At 35.4% G+C, this 15,402-nt stretch overlaps 3 protein-coding genes across 5 annotated transcripts; all 3 read left to right on the plus strand.

Moving 5' to 3' along the window:
* The first annotated feature begins 1,757 nt into the window (after positions 1 to 1,757).
* Positions 1,758 to 6,230, plus strand: LOC140826357 (NAC domain-containing protein 54-like). 3 transcript variants are annotated; one of them, XM_073188594.1, is made up of 7 exons: positions 1,758 to 1,864; positions 2,120 to 2,370; positions 3,714 to 3,991; positions 4,173 to 4,445; positions 4,583 to 5,014; positions 5,117 to 5,192; positions 5,421 to 6,230. In XM_073188594.1, the coding sequence occupies exons 2-7, from the start codon at positions 2,214 to 2,216 to the stop codon at positions 5,966 to 5,968; spliced, it is 1,764 nt and encodes a 587-aa protein (XP_073044695.1). In that variant the 5' UTR covers positions 1,758 to 1,864; positions 2,120 to 2,213; the 3' UTR covers positions 5,969 to 6,230. The 3 variants fall into 3 exon arrangements, with proteins under 3 accessions (XP_073044695.1, XP_073044696.1, XP_073044697.1); XM_073188595.1 differs by having other exon boundaries at positions 5,424 to 6,230; XM_073188596.1 differs by having other exon boundaries at positions 5,436 to 6,230.
* A 1,770-nt stretch (positions 6,231 to 8,000) lies between these two features.
* LOC140826761 (uncharacterized) lies at positions 8,001 to 8,675 on the plus strand. Its single transcript, XM_073189258.1, has one exon. The coding sequence runs from the start codon at positions 8,001 to 8,003 to the stop codon at positions 8,673 to 8,675; it is 675 nt and encodes a 224-aa protein (XP_073045359.1).
* Positions 8,676 to 14,385: 5,710 nt separating this feature from the next.
* LOC140826358 (beta-1,3-galactosyltransferase pvg3-like) lies at positions 14,386 to 15,393 on the plus strand. The gene has a single exon (XM_073188597.1). The coding sequence runs from the start codon at positions 14,427 to 14,429 to the stop codon at positions 15,366 to 15,368; it is 942 nt and encodes a 313-aa protein (XP_073044698.1). The 5' UTR covers positions 14,386 to 14,426; the 3' UTR covers positions 15,369 to 15,393.
* The last annotated feature ends 9 nt before the right edge of the window (positions 15,394 to 15,402 follow it).

A 15,402-nucleotide genomic window follows, 5' to 3' on the forward strand; every position in this document is an offset into this window, starting at 1 on the left:
TATTTTTATTTGCTGGTCCAAAGAGTTTACGTGGATTTACATTATTAAGGGAAGAGTGACCAATTGTTTCTACTTTTGCTTTCGATTTTTTTCCCCAAATTCTTTAACATTTGGGCTGATATTATATCTTTATACCCTTCAAAAAAGTATAAAAATATTAATAAAAAAATTAATCACCTAGAGTGGGGATTTAAGTTGACCTATACTTGCTATGTGAATGGCAATGCATGATAATTTTACACCTACCACTTTAAAGAAATTAAATATAATTCTCGAGAAATTAAATGTTATTTACATTCCATTATTGTCAGTCTTTTCTCTATTAATGATATATTGTATAGTTACATATATCTTGATTTTATAATTAAAATTATTATTCGTGATAAGTGTACACGGTAATTTTGTCATGTCATAATTAACACGTACCAGAAGAGACCAAAATCTTTATTTATTTATTCATTAAAAGTTGCTCTTTAGTATTCATAATTAGGCACACATGAATGAAGCATAGTCTCATGTATGTTTATTCTTTATTCGTGAGATATGTTAATCATGTTCATATTTATAATTAAAAATAATATTTTTTATGAATGACACATATAATATTCAGATAAAAAAATTGATATGTGAGCTCATCTCAGAAGAATTTTTGTGATTATATAAAGTTCATATTCCATTTTCCCAGCTAAGAATTGAAAATATTTTTGTAGCATAAATAATACTTAATTAAAACAAAAATTCAGCCAATCAAATGTTTTCGACTAGAAAATATCAAGCAACAAAGTATAAACATTTATGACGCATGCATGTACGTACCTTATAAAATTTAAAACATGTCTTAAATGGGAAATTAATCTTTAATCTTCCTCTTATGTGTGGTTATATCTTTAATTAAACTTGTTTTAGTCGATCAACTAAGACATGCATCAAAATATATACACTCGGAGCAGCAATCTTAGTCTAACAAAAAAACAATTTTCAACAGAAAATATAAGATAAGATAAAATATACCGTCTAAAAATGGATATTGTACGTACATATTAAATCGAGGATGAAACTCGTGATTTTCTATCTCCGCACTATAATCACAATCATTAATTGTTCAAAAAATAAAAATAGAAAAAAACAAACATTGTTCCGTATCACACACACACACACACACACAAAAAATATTAATTAATGCAAAAAAGAACATATTCTTGTTGAGATGTTACAGTAAAGAAAGCCGCCAAATGAAAACATTGTTTGTTTGAGTTTGGAGCAAATTAAAGATCCCTAACCAAACCCAGTTTAATTCATGTGGGCAATGCATCAAATGACATGTTAGTTACCACGTGGAACAGGCAACCTCATATTCCAACTAAGGACATGTCCCAAGAATAGGATCATAATACTACCTAGTATATATGAAAAATAAACATTTCTTCTAAAATACAAATTAATATTTTTTTATTAAATTATAAATATCTTGACAGAATAAATAGTTGCCATATATATGTACGTATAATCTGGGTGAACAAATTTGTTGTATTCACACATATTTATGTAATGTACATATTGAGTTTGTATCACACATAACTCAAAGAAAGGGATCAAGGAAAAGGAAAGCGAGCTTGAGAAAAAAGACTAATAATTAAAGCAACAAGTTTAATTAAAAATAAAATAAATATGTTATATTTTTTTCTTAAAGGTAAAGTGAAATGGTTGTAGGGGGTGGCAGCTTCCCACATTAGCTTTTTAATATTTTATTCGTTGTAAGAACTCTTTTCTCTTTTTGTTCTCTTATCAAAACCCCCAACCCCCCCGGGTCTCAAACCTCTCCCCCTCTGCCAATTCGTTTTGGAACTTAGCTTCTCCAACTAAGGTTCTTCTCATTCTCTCTTCTCCAAAAGCAAATAGTTATAGCAGTCATTTTCTCGACTTGAAATTTGAATTTCCGCGTTCATCTCTGTTTACTACGTAAAATCATGTCGCTAGTAATTTGATTGACATATGTTTTGTATGTGTATATATGTGTGCATTTACGATTTTATATTCAAAACATGTATTTGGACTATGATTTGTGTTGGTTATCTATTTTTAATTTGTGGGAATTTTTTACAGTTCAATATATATATAGGTGTCCATAATATTTAGGAGGGTGGTCTATGTTGTTTTTGGTTCGAGGCTGGCCAGAAAGTTCTCTTCGTTAATTCATCAGAACATTATATACAATGGCCCCGGTTTCATTGCCACCCGGTTTCCGGTTTCATCCGACGGACGAGGAGCTTGTTGCATATTATCTGAAGAGGAAGATCAACGGTCGAAAGATCGAGCTTGAAGTCATTCCTGAAGTTGATCTCTACAAATGTGAGCCATGGGACCTGCCAGGTACATATATATATATATATATATATGTGTATGTATAATATTGAGATTGTGTAATTTTTCTGTGTTTTTTTGGTGTCACACAAGACAAAAACATTATACTTTGGTTACGATCGAAGGCTAAGAATCGGAGAAGTTTAATTAATTTAAGGGAAAAGATGAAGAAAGGTATAATTATTATTTACAAAATTTATATTATTTGTCATATTATACAATCACAGAAAATATTTCCAGATGGAATCTGCCTCAAATCATCACCTGCCGCGCAGTCAGGGTACTCTTAAATCTTGAGAATTCACGACCAATTTTTGATAACATAAATTTATCCTCAAAACAATATAAATTATCCACCATATTTAACTAAATTATCGGTAGCATATCAAGAAAAAATCACAAACCCGAATTCTATAATACTATAATGTGAATAGGTATAATTTTTTTATAAGTGTACATTCGATTCTGTAAATTATAAGTATCACACAAAATGACTCAATTTTATCAACTGTCTTAATAATAGTGTTACAATTTAGTCGTACTCGAATATGAAATTTATCATTTGAAATTCTTTCTATTTGGTATTACTAATATGCAAAAAAATAATGCATGAATTTAAGATTTGATCAACTGTATCCTTGTAAATAATAAAACTAATCGAAATCTGTGGATTTGAAAACCTCAGTTAACACACATCATTAAGTTAGATCTTTAAATTTCAAAAAGTAGCCCTTAAGAACTTCCGATTTATCGGTCAAGAATAATCATCTTTAATTTTTTCCTAAAAAAATTATCTTTATTTTTTCAATAGTGTTACGCCTTGGAGAAAGGGGCAATTGCTTAATCATGGTCCCCACAGCTTTTTTATATTGTAATAAGTCAAAAAGCAAATAAAAAGAACGTACTTCGACTGAATAATATATATCTCACAAGACCCACTGCCTTTTATCCTAATTTAGTTTAGAGTGAATCTTACGTGAGATCGTTTCACGGGTCATAATCTGTGAGGCGGGTCAATCCTACCCATATTCACAATAAAAAGTAATACTTTTAGCATAAAAAATAATATTTTTTCATGGGTGATCCAAATAAAAGATTCGTCTCACAAATACGACCCGTGAGACCGTCTCACACAAATTTTTGCCTTTAGTTTAATCGAACGACTCCAAGAAAATCCATTTAAATCATTTGATTCTTTTAGATGAAGAAATTTATATTCAATTCATGCAAAGAAATTTGGATCACATAGATAATTATTTTTGTCACAAATATAGTACGTTCACATGCACGTCGAGTCATTTGAATAGGTTATGGAACACAAAATTTACAGTGAGAAATTATATGATACGCAGGAAAATCATTGTTGCCAAGCAAAGATCTTGAGTGGTACTTTTTTAGCCCTCGAGATCGTAAATATCCTAACGGTTCGAGGACTAATCGAGCCACGAAAGCGGGATATTGGAAGGCCACGGGAAAGGATAGGAAGGTGAATTCACAGATGAGGGCTGTAGGCATGAAGAAAACCCTAGTTTATTATAGAGGGAGGGCACCTCATGGATCCCGAACGGATTGGGTCATGCACGAATATCGTCTCGACGAAAGGGAATGCGAGACAAATACAGGCCTCCAGGTGAAACTTCGATCCATAGTTTCATTGTTTCGAACTTGATTATGGTTTTTTAAAAAAGTAAAATATAATGAACATATATTATGACAACGAATGGGTTTTTAACTCAGTATATAATAAGATCGGTTAACTATTTTCATATTACATCAGATTTGCTTAGTTTTCCGTAAATATTAATCTCCAGGATGCATATGCTCTATGCCGAATATTTAAGAAGAGTTTGAACATGGGGCCAAAAGTAATAGGAGACGAGTACGTAACATTAGCAAGCGATCGGTCCTCGAGTATAAATGATCATCATCACCATCACCATCTTTATAACTCCGGGGAGGATGCTGATAATATTATAGCTGGACAATCAAGTGATGCAGGATGGATGCAATACTTATCCCAAGAGGCCTTCAGCTTCCCGAATCCATACTCCAATTGCAACCCTATACCGTATCCGCCATCAAAGGTAATCCCCTACTGATTGTATACGGATTATATAAATGTTTTTTGACAAGATGATGGTAGGTTGGCTGGCGGGATAGGAAGAATAAACTGTTATTTGATTATGCTACAAATTTTATTTAATTTTCTTCTATTTTTCAGGTTGACGTAGCTTTAGAGTGTGCAAGGTTACAACACCGGTTTTCACTTCCTCCTTTAGAAGTACAGCACTTAACACAGGCGGACTTTTCTAGAGATCCTGTGTTTTCACAGAGTCCTATGTTCGACGATCAAAGTACAAATCAAACTGACATTTTGGAGGAAATCTTGTCCGTCGCTCAAGCTTCGCATGATCTTCAAGATCATGATGCTTGGACTGGGGGAACTTACGCAGCTACTGATGATTTTTCATTCTTTATTCATGGTGGTAGCTCAACTATTCCGGACATTGGTTCTTCGAGATATATGAGCAACTTGAGAGAAGAACAGATTTATCGGCCAATCGAAATCGAGGAAAAGGATGAAGCTTTTAATCCGGAAAGAATGGTAGAGAACTTGAGATGGGTGGGCATGTCAAACAAAGAGTTTGACAAGGTAATTAATTAATTGCTGCAGAAACATTTAAACTTTTCAAGTTTTAAACTTTCGGAATGATTTCGTTGACATAACATCGATCGATATCTTGTCCTATGGCAGAATTTTTCGGATGAATTCAAGAATGTGCCGATAGAAAATATTTCAACTATTCAAAGAGAAGATCACGACTTCCAAGGTTAGTCCACATTTTTAGTTGTTCCCACGTGTCCTATATGTGAAATTTTATGAATACCGAAAATCAGTTCTTTACCGAAAATCAGTTCTTCGCCGGCTCAATTTTCATTCAAATTTATGAAGTTGAAAATATTATTTCCTATATATAATATTTTGAATCGCTTATTCAACCGATTTCGCTTTCTGCTCTAGCTACTACTACCTAGCTTCATTATATGAATAATACCAGTAGGCGTGATTGTAGGAGAAACAAGCAACCAGGAATTCAAAAATAATCAGATCTTTGAGGGACTAGTCAATGACAAAGCAAACGACAATTTCTTGGTTGATGATGGAGACATGGATGATTTTTCAAGTACACCAAACTTTGACATGTATGAGAAGATACAAATGAATCATGGATTGCTGATTTCGACCCGGCAAGAACCCAAAACATTTTACCATAAAGTGGTTCCATCAAAGACGGTTCGAGTCCACCATAACGTCCCTGTGGCATTCCATCAATTCCCAATAATAAAATCCAAGAACTCGGGTTTATGTGATAAGTTCGTATCATTTTCAAGCAGCACGGTATTATGTGGGTTTTTGAGAGCTGTGAAACCTTGGAGTTTGAAGAATTTGATAATTCAAAGTTGCGAAAATGGTCATCAAGAAAACAAAGGTACAAATATTGGTTTTAAGGGATGGAGCTTTTGTGAAGAGATTGTGAGCACTATAAAGCCTTATCTCGCCCTTGCTTTAGCACTACTTGTAACACCTTTCTCACACAATTTGTAGAACCTGCGCTAGGGTTGATTGCATATCGACCTGTGATTATATTTAACAAACTGAAAAATCTAAGTAAGAAAACAACTGGCTAAGATTTGGGTTCTTTTTTCCTTCTCTTTTGATTTATTTCAGGGTATAGAAAAGATGGGATAAGATAAAATGTATTAGCTCAAAATATTCATGCTGTAATTTTATGGTATATAGTCGACATACTTCCTTTCAATTGAATTATAATACTTGTAAAATTCAGAAGCATCTACCTCTGGGGTGTTATTTTTCCAATTCAAAATTTCTGTTTTATTTTGAAATTTTATTATCAATGCGATACTAAGTGAATATCTGACTCATATTTTGTAGATTGGTGTATTTAGCATAAGTTCATTAATCACCATTCACTAAGGAGTTGGACTTGTTAAGCTGACGAAAATAAAAATATAAATGACTTTTCAAATGTAGGGATGTAAAATGTATCTTTTATTCTATGTTTATATGAAAATTAAAATTTAGAGAAGGTGATAACTATTCAGTAATTATGTTCACATCCGGTACTTCATCAAAGACCAAGTTCGACAAAGAGTTCTTCAGCTTCCACATGTATCCTCCGCAGATCAAATTGCTTATGCATTAACCAAACCATTTTCCCGAGCACGTTTTTTTCGACTCGCGAAATTCAAGATCGATAGGGCTTCTCTCGAGTGGACCTGACGTCTGATCAGGGGGATCATAAGAATATAATTCTATAGTTTTGGAATTGTGAGAACACTTGGTTCTTCTTTTTTTTTTTTTCCATTTTGTATTGTTAAAATGTATGTTGTAACCAGAAATCCCCAAGATTTACGAGTATAACAACGTTTTGTTGCTACTCTTTTTTATAAAACTAGATATTAGCTAGGAGAGTAAAGTGAAAATGCTCTTATACCAAACAACCTCAAGCGTTGTTTCTGTCTGCAGTCGTGGTAGCATAAAGCAAATCGACATTCTCTATGTTTCCCTTACTAGTTTGTAACAAAATTCAGAAAATGGAACCATAAATAAGATTATATTTTATTCGGGGAAAGTGGTAGGGGTTGGTTGCACATGATTTGAACAATTCAAGTAAACTGATTACTAATTGGGAGACGACGAGAGGAAATTAGGCAAGTTTTATTCACGGGCTAGCTTCCCTATTCTTTACAAAGTGTTATTTTCATTTTTATTAGTGAATATCTAATATTATAAAACCTATCTATTCATACAATAAAAAACTGAAAATATTCTTTGCAACCAAAATCAAAATTACAGCAGCGAAAAGAAACTATAATCACACAATAATGAGTTTTCTTACTGCGAAAGACTAAGATCCTATCATAAGTATTTTTTAAATAATATCAACATTCTTCTTCCATTTCTGGCATGATTGCTTCCTACCAGCTTCATACGTTGAACTCTTCCTCCTCTAAATAATTCTCATTTTTATTTGGAATGGATGCTTGACTTGGGAAATCACTCAGTAAGTAAGCGGGGGATAATCCTCTCAGTTTTTAAAACAGATTTTGTACAAAAATACATAAATATCACAAGTATAACAAAATCCAAATATCTTCAGGTATATGAACATGATTTCATATTAAAATATGCACTGAATTATGTTTTCCATGGTTGAACTGACATCAGTTTCCTATATGCTAGTCTTCTAAGACCTCCTACCACTTGGTTCAAAATTACGGTGCTAAAACAATAATCTTATAATGACATTTCAGAAACTTTTAAACACATACACTTATTTAATTCCATTTGGTAGATTAGCTAGCTTTAAGTACGATGAGTTAGTTTAAGTCGGTTTAGATAGTTTTTGACAGCTGTACACAACTCATGTGTATATATGTGTAATCGGTTACTTCCAGAAATACAACAGAGAAGAATTCTCTTCCAATTCTTTCGTTTATGCTCTGTTCGTAATATGGTATCAGATGAAAATCCTTGCCGCTGTTGCGATCTTTGATCTGGTGCGAAGGTCTCCATAATTCTTCATTCTCTTGCTATCGGTGACTGATCGGCGATCATGGCGCCTTCCGATTCAAGTTCACATTCCAGATCTGTCGTGGATGATCCGCTCAATCCATATTTCTTACATCATTCTGACAATCCAGGTATTTCACTTGTTTCTCAGCCGCTCACTGGAGACAACTATGCCTCTTGGAGCCGCGCGATGCGTATAGCGCTTTCGGTAAAGAACAAACTCGGATTTATTGATGGATCAATTCCTCAACCTGATGTTTCGGATCTTCTTTTGCATGCTGCCTGGTTTCGCAGCAACAATGTTGTGATCTCGTGGATTCTCAACTCTGTCTCCAAAGAAATTTCAGCTAGCATCTTGTTTTCTGATCTAGCGGCTGAAATCTGGAAGGATTTACGTGAGAGATTCCAACAGAGCAATGGTCCTCGCATTTTTGAGTTGCGACGTGATCTCTTCAATCACACTCAAGCTCAAAACTCCGTTGCTGCGTATTTCACAAAGCTAAAGACTCTGTGGGATGAATTGTCCAACTTTCGGCCAACTTGTACATGTGGCAAATGCAGCTGTGGTGGGGTTCAATCGCTGGAATCCTTTCATCATCAGGAACACATCATGATGTTTTTACTTGGCTTGAATGATTCTTTTTCTCACATCAGAGGCCAATTACTGTTAATGGATCCTTTACCACCGCTTAACAAAATCTTTGCCTTGGTTTCTTAAGAAGAACGCCAACGAACAATAAATTTCACCCCTGCCTCTGAATCACCTATGGCCTTTGCTGTCAAATCTCAGCCATCTAAGTTGCATTCTTACGGTCAGGATCCACAGTCAAAGTTCAAATACAAGAGGCGAGATCGTCCCTACTGCACAAAATGTGCGATTCATGGTCATACGGTAGACACATGTTATGAGATTCATGGTTATCCCCCTGGTTTTAAGCCTCGGCCACGAATGCGAAATGACTCTCATCCTTATCCTTCGCATTCTCATGTGGCAAATGTGAACCTTGTGGGGACTACTTCGGAAGTTGGGACTACACCTACGGGCCAGTTCTTTCAAACACTTAGCCCTGACCAATATCAACATTTGATGAACATGTTTCAATCTCATCTGTCAGTTGCCAACAACACTACTGCCTCGGATGTGAATCCCACATCTCATACTGCAGGTATATGTCTTTCAGTCTCAATGCCTCCAAACCTATCTTCCGATCAATTTTGGATCATGGATTCGGGTGCTTCTAGTCATATTTGTTGCAATGCTGATGCGTTTCAGTCAATGTCTAAGATTCATAATGCGACTGTCACATTACCTGATCAAACCATGATTTCAGTTGATTCCATTGGTGATGTTCGGCTCACTTCCAACATTATACTTCGTCGAGTATTATATGTGCCTCAATTTAAATTCAATCTACTATCTATCAGCATACTCACCACGACGTCCAACCTGGCTGTGCAGTTTTATCATGACCATTTTATTATTCAGGAAACCAAATCAGGGAGGATGATTGGCAAGGGTAATCGCATTGGGGATTTATACATCCTGGACATTCATCAACTTAGTTCAGGTACTACTTCTTTTGTCAATAAAGCATCTGTGCAGCTGTGGCATCAAAGATTTGGCCACCCATCGTTCAAGGTATTAGACTACTTACACACCACACTGCAGTATGATGCACCCAAGCTATGCCCTTCCCCGGTATGTCAAATATGTCCTCTTGCAAAACAAAAGAGGTTACCTTTTGTTTCGAATAATCATGTATCTTTACATCCTTTTGATTTGATTCATGGTGATATTTGGGGTCCTCTCCATGAACCGTCATATTCTGGTCATCGGTACTTCCTAACATTAGTTGATGATTGTACTCGATTCACATGGATTTTCCTACTCAAATCTAAATCGGATGTGGCTCATGTAATTCCTCGTTTCTTTGCTATGATTGATACGCAATTTCAATGCCCTATTAAATGTTTTCGTTCGGACAATGCAAAAGAATTAGCATTCTCTGATTTCTTTCATCAACGTGGCGTTTTACATCAATATTCTTGTGTTGAACGCCCTCAACAAAACTCTGTGGTTGAACGGAAACATCAACATTTACTCAATGTTGCTCGAGCCTTATATTTTCAGTCTCACATTCCACTGTCATTCTGGAACGAGTGCATTCTCACTGCATGTTATCTCATTAATCGCACTCCGTCAGTTCAATTCCATGGCAAGACACCTTTTGAGTTGTTACACCACACTCTGGTTGATCACTCCCGGCTCAAAGTTTTTGGTTGCTTGGCCTATGCTTCTACTTTACCTGCGGCTCGAACAAAATTTCAGCCTCGAGCCCGTTCATGTGTATTTCTTGGGTATCCACCTGGTGTCAAAGGGTATAAACTATATGATCTTGACAGCAAACAAATTTTTCTGTCTAGGGATGTGATCTTCCATGAAACCATATTTTCTTTTCATAATCACACCCCTATATTACCATTGGTTGATCCTTTTCCGGATATTGTACTTCCTCTAGCTCAACATGAGTCTTCCATTGACATTTCTAATAAGGATCAGGCCCTAGCACAATCACCATCCTTACCCCAGCCTCGTCGCTCCACTCGTCCTTTTAAACAACCATCCTATCTCCAAGACTATCATTGCAACCTCCTGCCAGGTCCTGCTCATTTGCCTCCATTGGTACATGTTCCAATATATCCAATATCAAACTACATCTCTTATGATCAACTAACTCCTGCTTACAAAGCATTTGTCCTTAATGTGTCCTCGGCAATTGAACCAACATCCTACCACCAAGCAAATAAATACCCTGAATGGCAGCAAGCAATGTCTGCTGAATTAGATGCCTTGGAGAGTAATAACACTTGGTCGATTGTTCCTCTTCCGGTTGGCAAACATTCGATTGGTTGCAAGTGGGTATATAAGCTCAAACTTCATGCTGACGGCTCGATTGAAAGGCATAAAGCCAGGCTTGTTGCTAAAGGTTTCAACCAACAGGAAGGTATTGATTTCTTAGACACATTTTCTCCTGTGGCAAAATTAGTCACTGTCAAAGTCCTGCTTGCTTTGGCAGCCTGTCAGAATTGGGATTTGATTCAGTTGGATGTTAGTAATGCATTCTTAAATGGGGACCTATGTGAAGAAGTATATATGGATATTCCAAAGGGGTATCGATTTCAGGGGGAGCAGGTACCTTCAAAGCACCATATGGTGTGCAAGCTTCAAAAGTCTATATATGGTCTACGCCAAGCCTCGAGACAATGGAACTCCAAGTTTTCCCAAGTTGTACTTCAGTTTGGCCTTACTCAATCCAAATCTGATTATTCTTTATTCACTAAAAGCTCGGGTTCCTCATTTGTGGCTCTATTAGTATATGTGGATGATATCATTATCACTGGGCCATCTCCTGTGCTCATTGCCTCTCTAAAGCAGTTCTTAAATTGTCATTTCAAAATTCGTGATCTGGGCTGCCTGAAATATTTTTTAGGCGTCGAAATTGCTCGATCTTCCACGGGCATCATGTTATCTCAACGCAAATATGCGTTGCAACTTCTTGCTGACACCGGTTTTTTGGCCAGCAAGCCAGTAATGACACCTATGGATCCTAAGGTTCGCTTGAATTCCACTGATGGCGAACCCCTCGAGGATATTACTCAATATAGACGCACTGTGGGTCGCTTATTATATCTCACTTTTTCAAGGCCGGATATTTCATTTGCTGTTCATAAACTCAGTCAGTTTATTTCTCAACCCCGCACACCTCATCTACAAGCTGTCCATCATCTCCTTCGCTACATCAAAGGGACTCCTGGACAGGGACTTTTTTTCTCAGCAATATCTCCATTACAGCTGAAAGCATTTTGTGACGCTGACTGGGCTGCATGTGCTGAATCTCGCAAATCGGTTACTGGCTTCTGTATATTTCTTGGTCATTCACTTGTGTCATGGAAAGCCAAGAAGCAAACAACCGTCTCTCGATCCTCCGCCGAGGCAGAATATCGAGCCCTTGCTACCACAGCAAGTGAGATTATTTGGATGACTCAATTACTATCAGATTTTTCTATCATCATGACTGAGCCCGCAACCATTTACTGTGATAATCAAGCTGCGGTGCATATAGCTTCAAATCCAACGTTTCATGAACGCACCAAACACATTGAAATCGATTGTCATTTTGTTCGAGACAAAGTACATGAAGGGGTGATTAAACTTCTGCCAATCCGCTCACAACATCAACTAGCGGACATCTTTACGAAGCCATTACCAATTGCTAGCTTAGCCCCGCTACTGTCCAAGATGGCTATAAAGGACCTTTACAAGCCACCTTGAGGGGGAGTTTTAAACACATACACTTATTTAATTCCATTTGGTAGATTAGCTAGCTTTAAGTACGATGAGTTAGTTTAAGTCGGTTTAGATAGTTTTTGACAGCTGTACACAACTCATGTGTATATATGTGTAATCGGTTACTTCCAGAAATACAACAGAGAAGAATTCTCTTCCAATTCTTTCGTTTATGCTCTGTTCGTAATAGAAACTCATATTTTGAAAACATACATAAATAACTGGTCGGTTTTTTTCAAGAAAATATAGATTTTAATGCAAAAACCCACTTACCTTTGTTGGTATTTGGTCCGTTGGGTGTTTGAGAACGTCTAGAAGACGATATCACTTCAAAAAGTCGTCTTTTTCACCGCCTCCAGGATGATAGGAGGGAATTTGCTTAAATATTCTTGGTATAATTTTACAAGTGGTAGTGTTGGGTATTTATAAGGGAGAAGATCGAGTGATTGTTATCTCCCATGATCACCTCCATTGTCTACATAAACTACCCCATGATGATAACCCCGTTATCTCCATAATCTACCTCATGCTTACTCCATGTATTTTTGCTTCCATAACTCCTTCCTTGAGGTGGAAGAAACATGGTGGTTTACATTTTTGACGGGGTCTTCACATCCATATTTATGTTTGTATAACAAAATTTATATGAATAAATAATAACTATATTTTATATGATTTTTTGGTTTTAATTAATTATAATTTTTAGATTAAAAAAAATTATTTGTGCCTAAGTAACGATGCGGTCAACAAAGAAAGGGTCAACGCTCAAACCAGTGGATGTGGTGATCGGCGAAACCTATACCAGTGATCCACAATCCTACGTACACAGCTTCCACTTTTCTTCAAAATTTTGAAGTTAGTGATAAATCTTGATTTGCGTTCATATCTAATCAAAGCCTGTGGAGATATGATAAAGCACTCAAAATTCTCTTATTCTAGGTATGTCTTTGTTTTTCTTTTACGTTGTGTTTGGATCTAATGGTTTGGATTAGAGGACATATTTGAATGAATGATTTGAATAACTTCAAAAAGAGGGGTGTGTGTATTCGTTGCAAAGATTTGCTGATTTTTTTTAAATAATAGATTTTTGTTGACTAACTTTTGCAGTTCACAGATTTCTAAATATTTTCACAGAATCTCGTAAATTTATTTTGCATGGGTTTATGTGATAAGTATGTTAAAATACTTGTAATTAATGTAAATTTATAAAATTTTAATATATTTAATAAAAAATTATATTTTACTAATTAAAAATAATTATTATTTTCAATTTATATATCAATAAAATACTATAATTTTTTTTTGATATGTAGTGTAATAAATTTTAATTTTTTTAATAAATCTAATTTTAAATTTTATGAGGTATGTGACTGGAACTCCAAAAATAAAATGAAGTATATAATAATTTTGATTTTAAACTATTGTTAGCAATAAAAAATATGTTGTTAAAAAGTACAATTAAAAAGAACAATATATAGATGAGAAAATAATGAAAATTAGTGTTTCTATTGAATATATGAGTTTGAGATATGTCCAATTAAATATATATCCAAATATTTAGATTGAATCAATGATATATTTTGACATTTTATTGTGGTACCTTAGGCTTTATTTCTTATACTTAATAGAATTCCATGGAGTGATTAAAAATCTATTGACATTTTTGAATACTTATAGACTTTTATATAGTTTTTAAAAAAATTTGAACATCACATGACTTTTTAAAATTATACAAAATTTACATTGTGTATCACAATATTTTTATTGAGCATATATTTCTATACATATATTATAGATTTAAGTATTTGAGAAAATCAAGAAAAAGACGTGATTTTGGTGTAAATTTCATTTTAAACTTGTTTATATGTTTAGATTAGTTTCTCTCAAAACGAGGTTATTTCAAATTCTCGGTGATAAAGCATATGAAAAGGCCCAAGAACACCAGTACCATGTTTCTGTACCACGAATCAAGCATTTTTACTGCCTAAAATACTTCGTCTTCCCAAGTAACTCACATTTTTCATCAATCTGCTAGCTAGTTGTTCCTTTTCACGAGCAATTTGCAAGATAAAAACGCCGACTAATTTTCAGAAAGCAAGAAAATTCACTACTTGTCCTACCATGCACAAATACATAAACTCATTCGAACTGCATTTCCTTACAAGAATTAAACTACTTAGGATGCTCCGAATAAGACTAATTCAAGCCACATTAACCTCCATAGTAATTCTCCTCTTAATCTTCTTCATCGTCTTCGACATCAAATACAAGTCTCCTCTCACAAATTCTTCAATCACCTCAATTACTCTCCATAACACATCCACTCAACTCACCCTGTTGATAGGAATCCTCACCCGTCCCGACACATATGATCGCCGGCACTTCCTTCGCCTCATATACGGGACTCAAACCCAATCCATTCCCACTGCCAAAATCGACATAAAGTTCGTTTTTTGTAACCTCACAAAACCCGAACAAAGAATCCTTGTATCGCTAGAGATCATGCGTTTCAACGACATAATCATCCTCAATTGTCATGAAAACATGAACCAGGGCAAGACTTACACATATTTGTCAACGCTTCCTAGAGTCCTCTCCACCCGTTATGACTATGTCATGAAAGCCGATGATGATGTGTATCTACGGCTAAAACCTCTCGCCTTTTCGCTCTATCCATTGCCCAGAAATGACACCTACTATGGTTTTGTGATCCCTTGTCCTAGTGTGAACCCGTTCGTAAATTACATGTCGGGTATGGGATTTGTTCTGTCTTGGGATCTTGTTGAATGGATAGGGAGCTCTTCGATTCCTAAGAATGATACGTTTGGACCGGAGGATAAACTTGTCGGGAAGTGGCTGAATAGTGGGAAGAAGGCGAAGAACCGGTTTTCGAACAAACCAGCTATGTATGATTATCCTGGAACTAATGGAAGATGCTCACATGATCTTATACCAGATACAATAGCTGTTCATAGACTAAAGAGGTGGGATCAATGGTTACATGTACTTAGGTTTTTTAATGTTACCAAAGAGGTTGAATTGTCTAAGCTCTATAATGTGTGATTTTTTATTTTTTATGAACGTGGATTTATTTATC

The sequence above is a fragment of the Primulina eburnea genome, chromosome 3 (genome assembly GCF_022965805.1).
Source record: "Primulina eburnea isolate SZY01 chromosome 3, ASM2296580v1, whole genome shotgun sequence".
Taxonomy (NCBI): Eukaryota; Viridiplantae; Streptophyta; class Magnoliopsida; order Lamiales; family Gesneriaceae; genus Primulina; species Primulina eburnea.

What these genes read in the sequence shown, in the direction of transcription:
- LOC140826357 (XM_073188594.1), top strand. Translation starts at nt 2,214, where the DNA reads ATGGCCCCGGTTTCATTGCCACCCGGTTTCCGGTTTCATCCGACGGAC. An exon ending in TGAGCCATGGGACCTGCCAG is followed by an intron (nt 2,371 to 3,713) that starts GTACATATATAT and finishes TATGATACGCAG; the next exon opens with GAAAATCATTGTTGCCAAGC. An exon ending in TACCGTATCCGCCATCAAAG is followed by an intron (nt 4,446 to 4,582) that starts GTAATCCCCTAC and finishes TCTATTTTTCAG; the next exon opens with GTTGACGTAGCTTTAGAGTG.
- LOC140826761 (XM_073189258.1), top strand. Translation starts at nt 8,001, where the DNA reads ATGGCGCCTTCCGATTCAAGTTCACATTCCAGATCTGTCGTGGATGAT.
- LOC140826358 (XM_073188597.1), top strand. Translation starts at nt 14,427, where the DNA reads ATGCACAAATACATAAACTCATTCGAACTGCATTTCCTTACAAGAATT.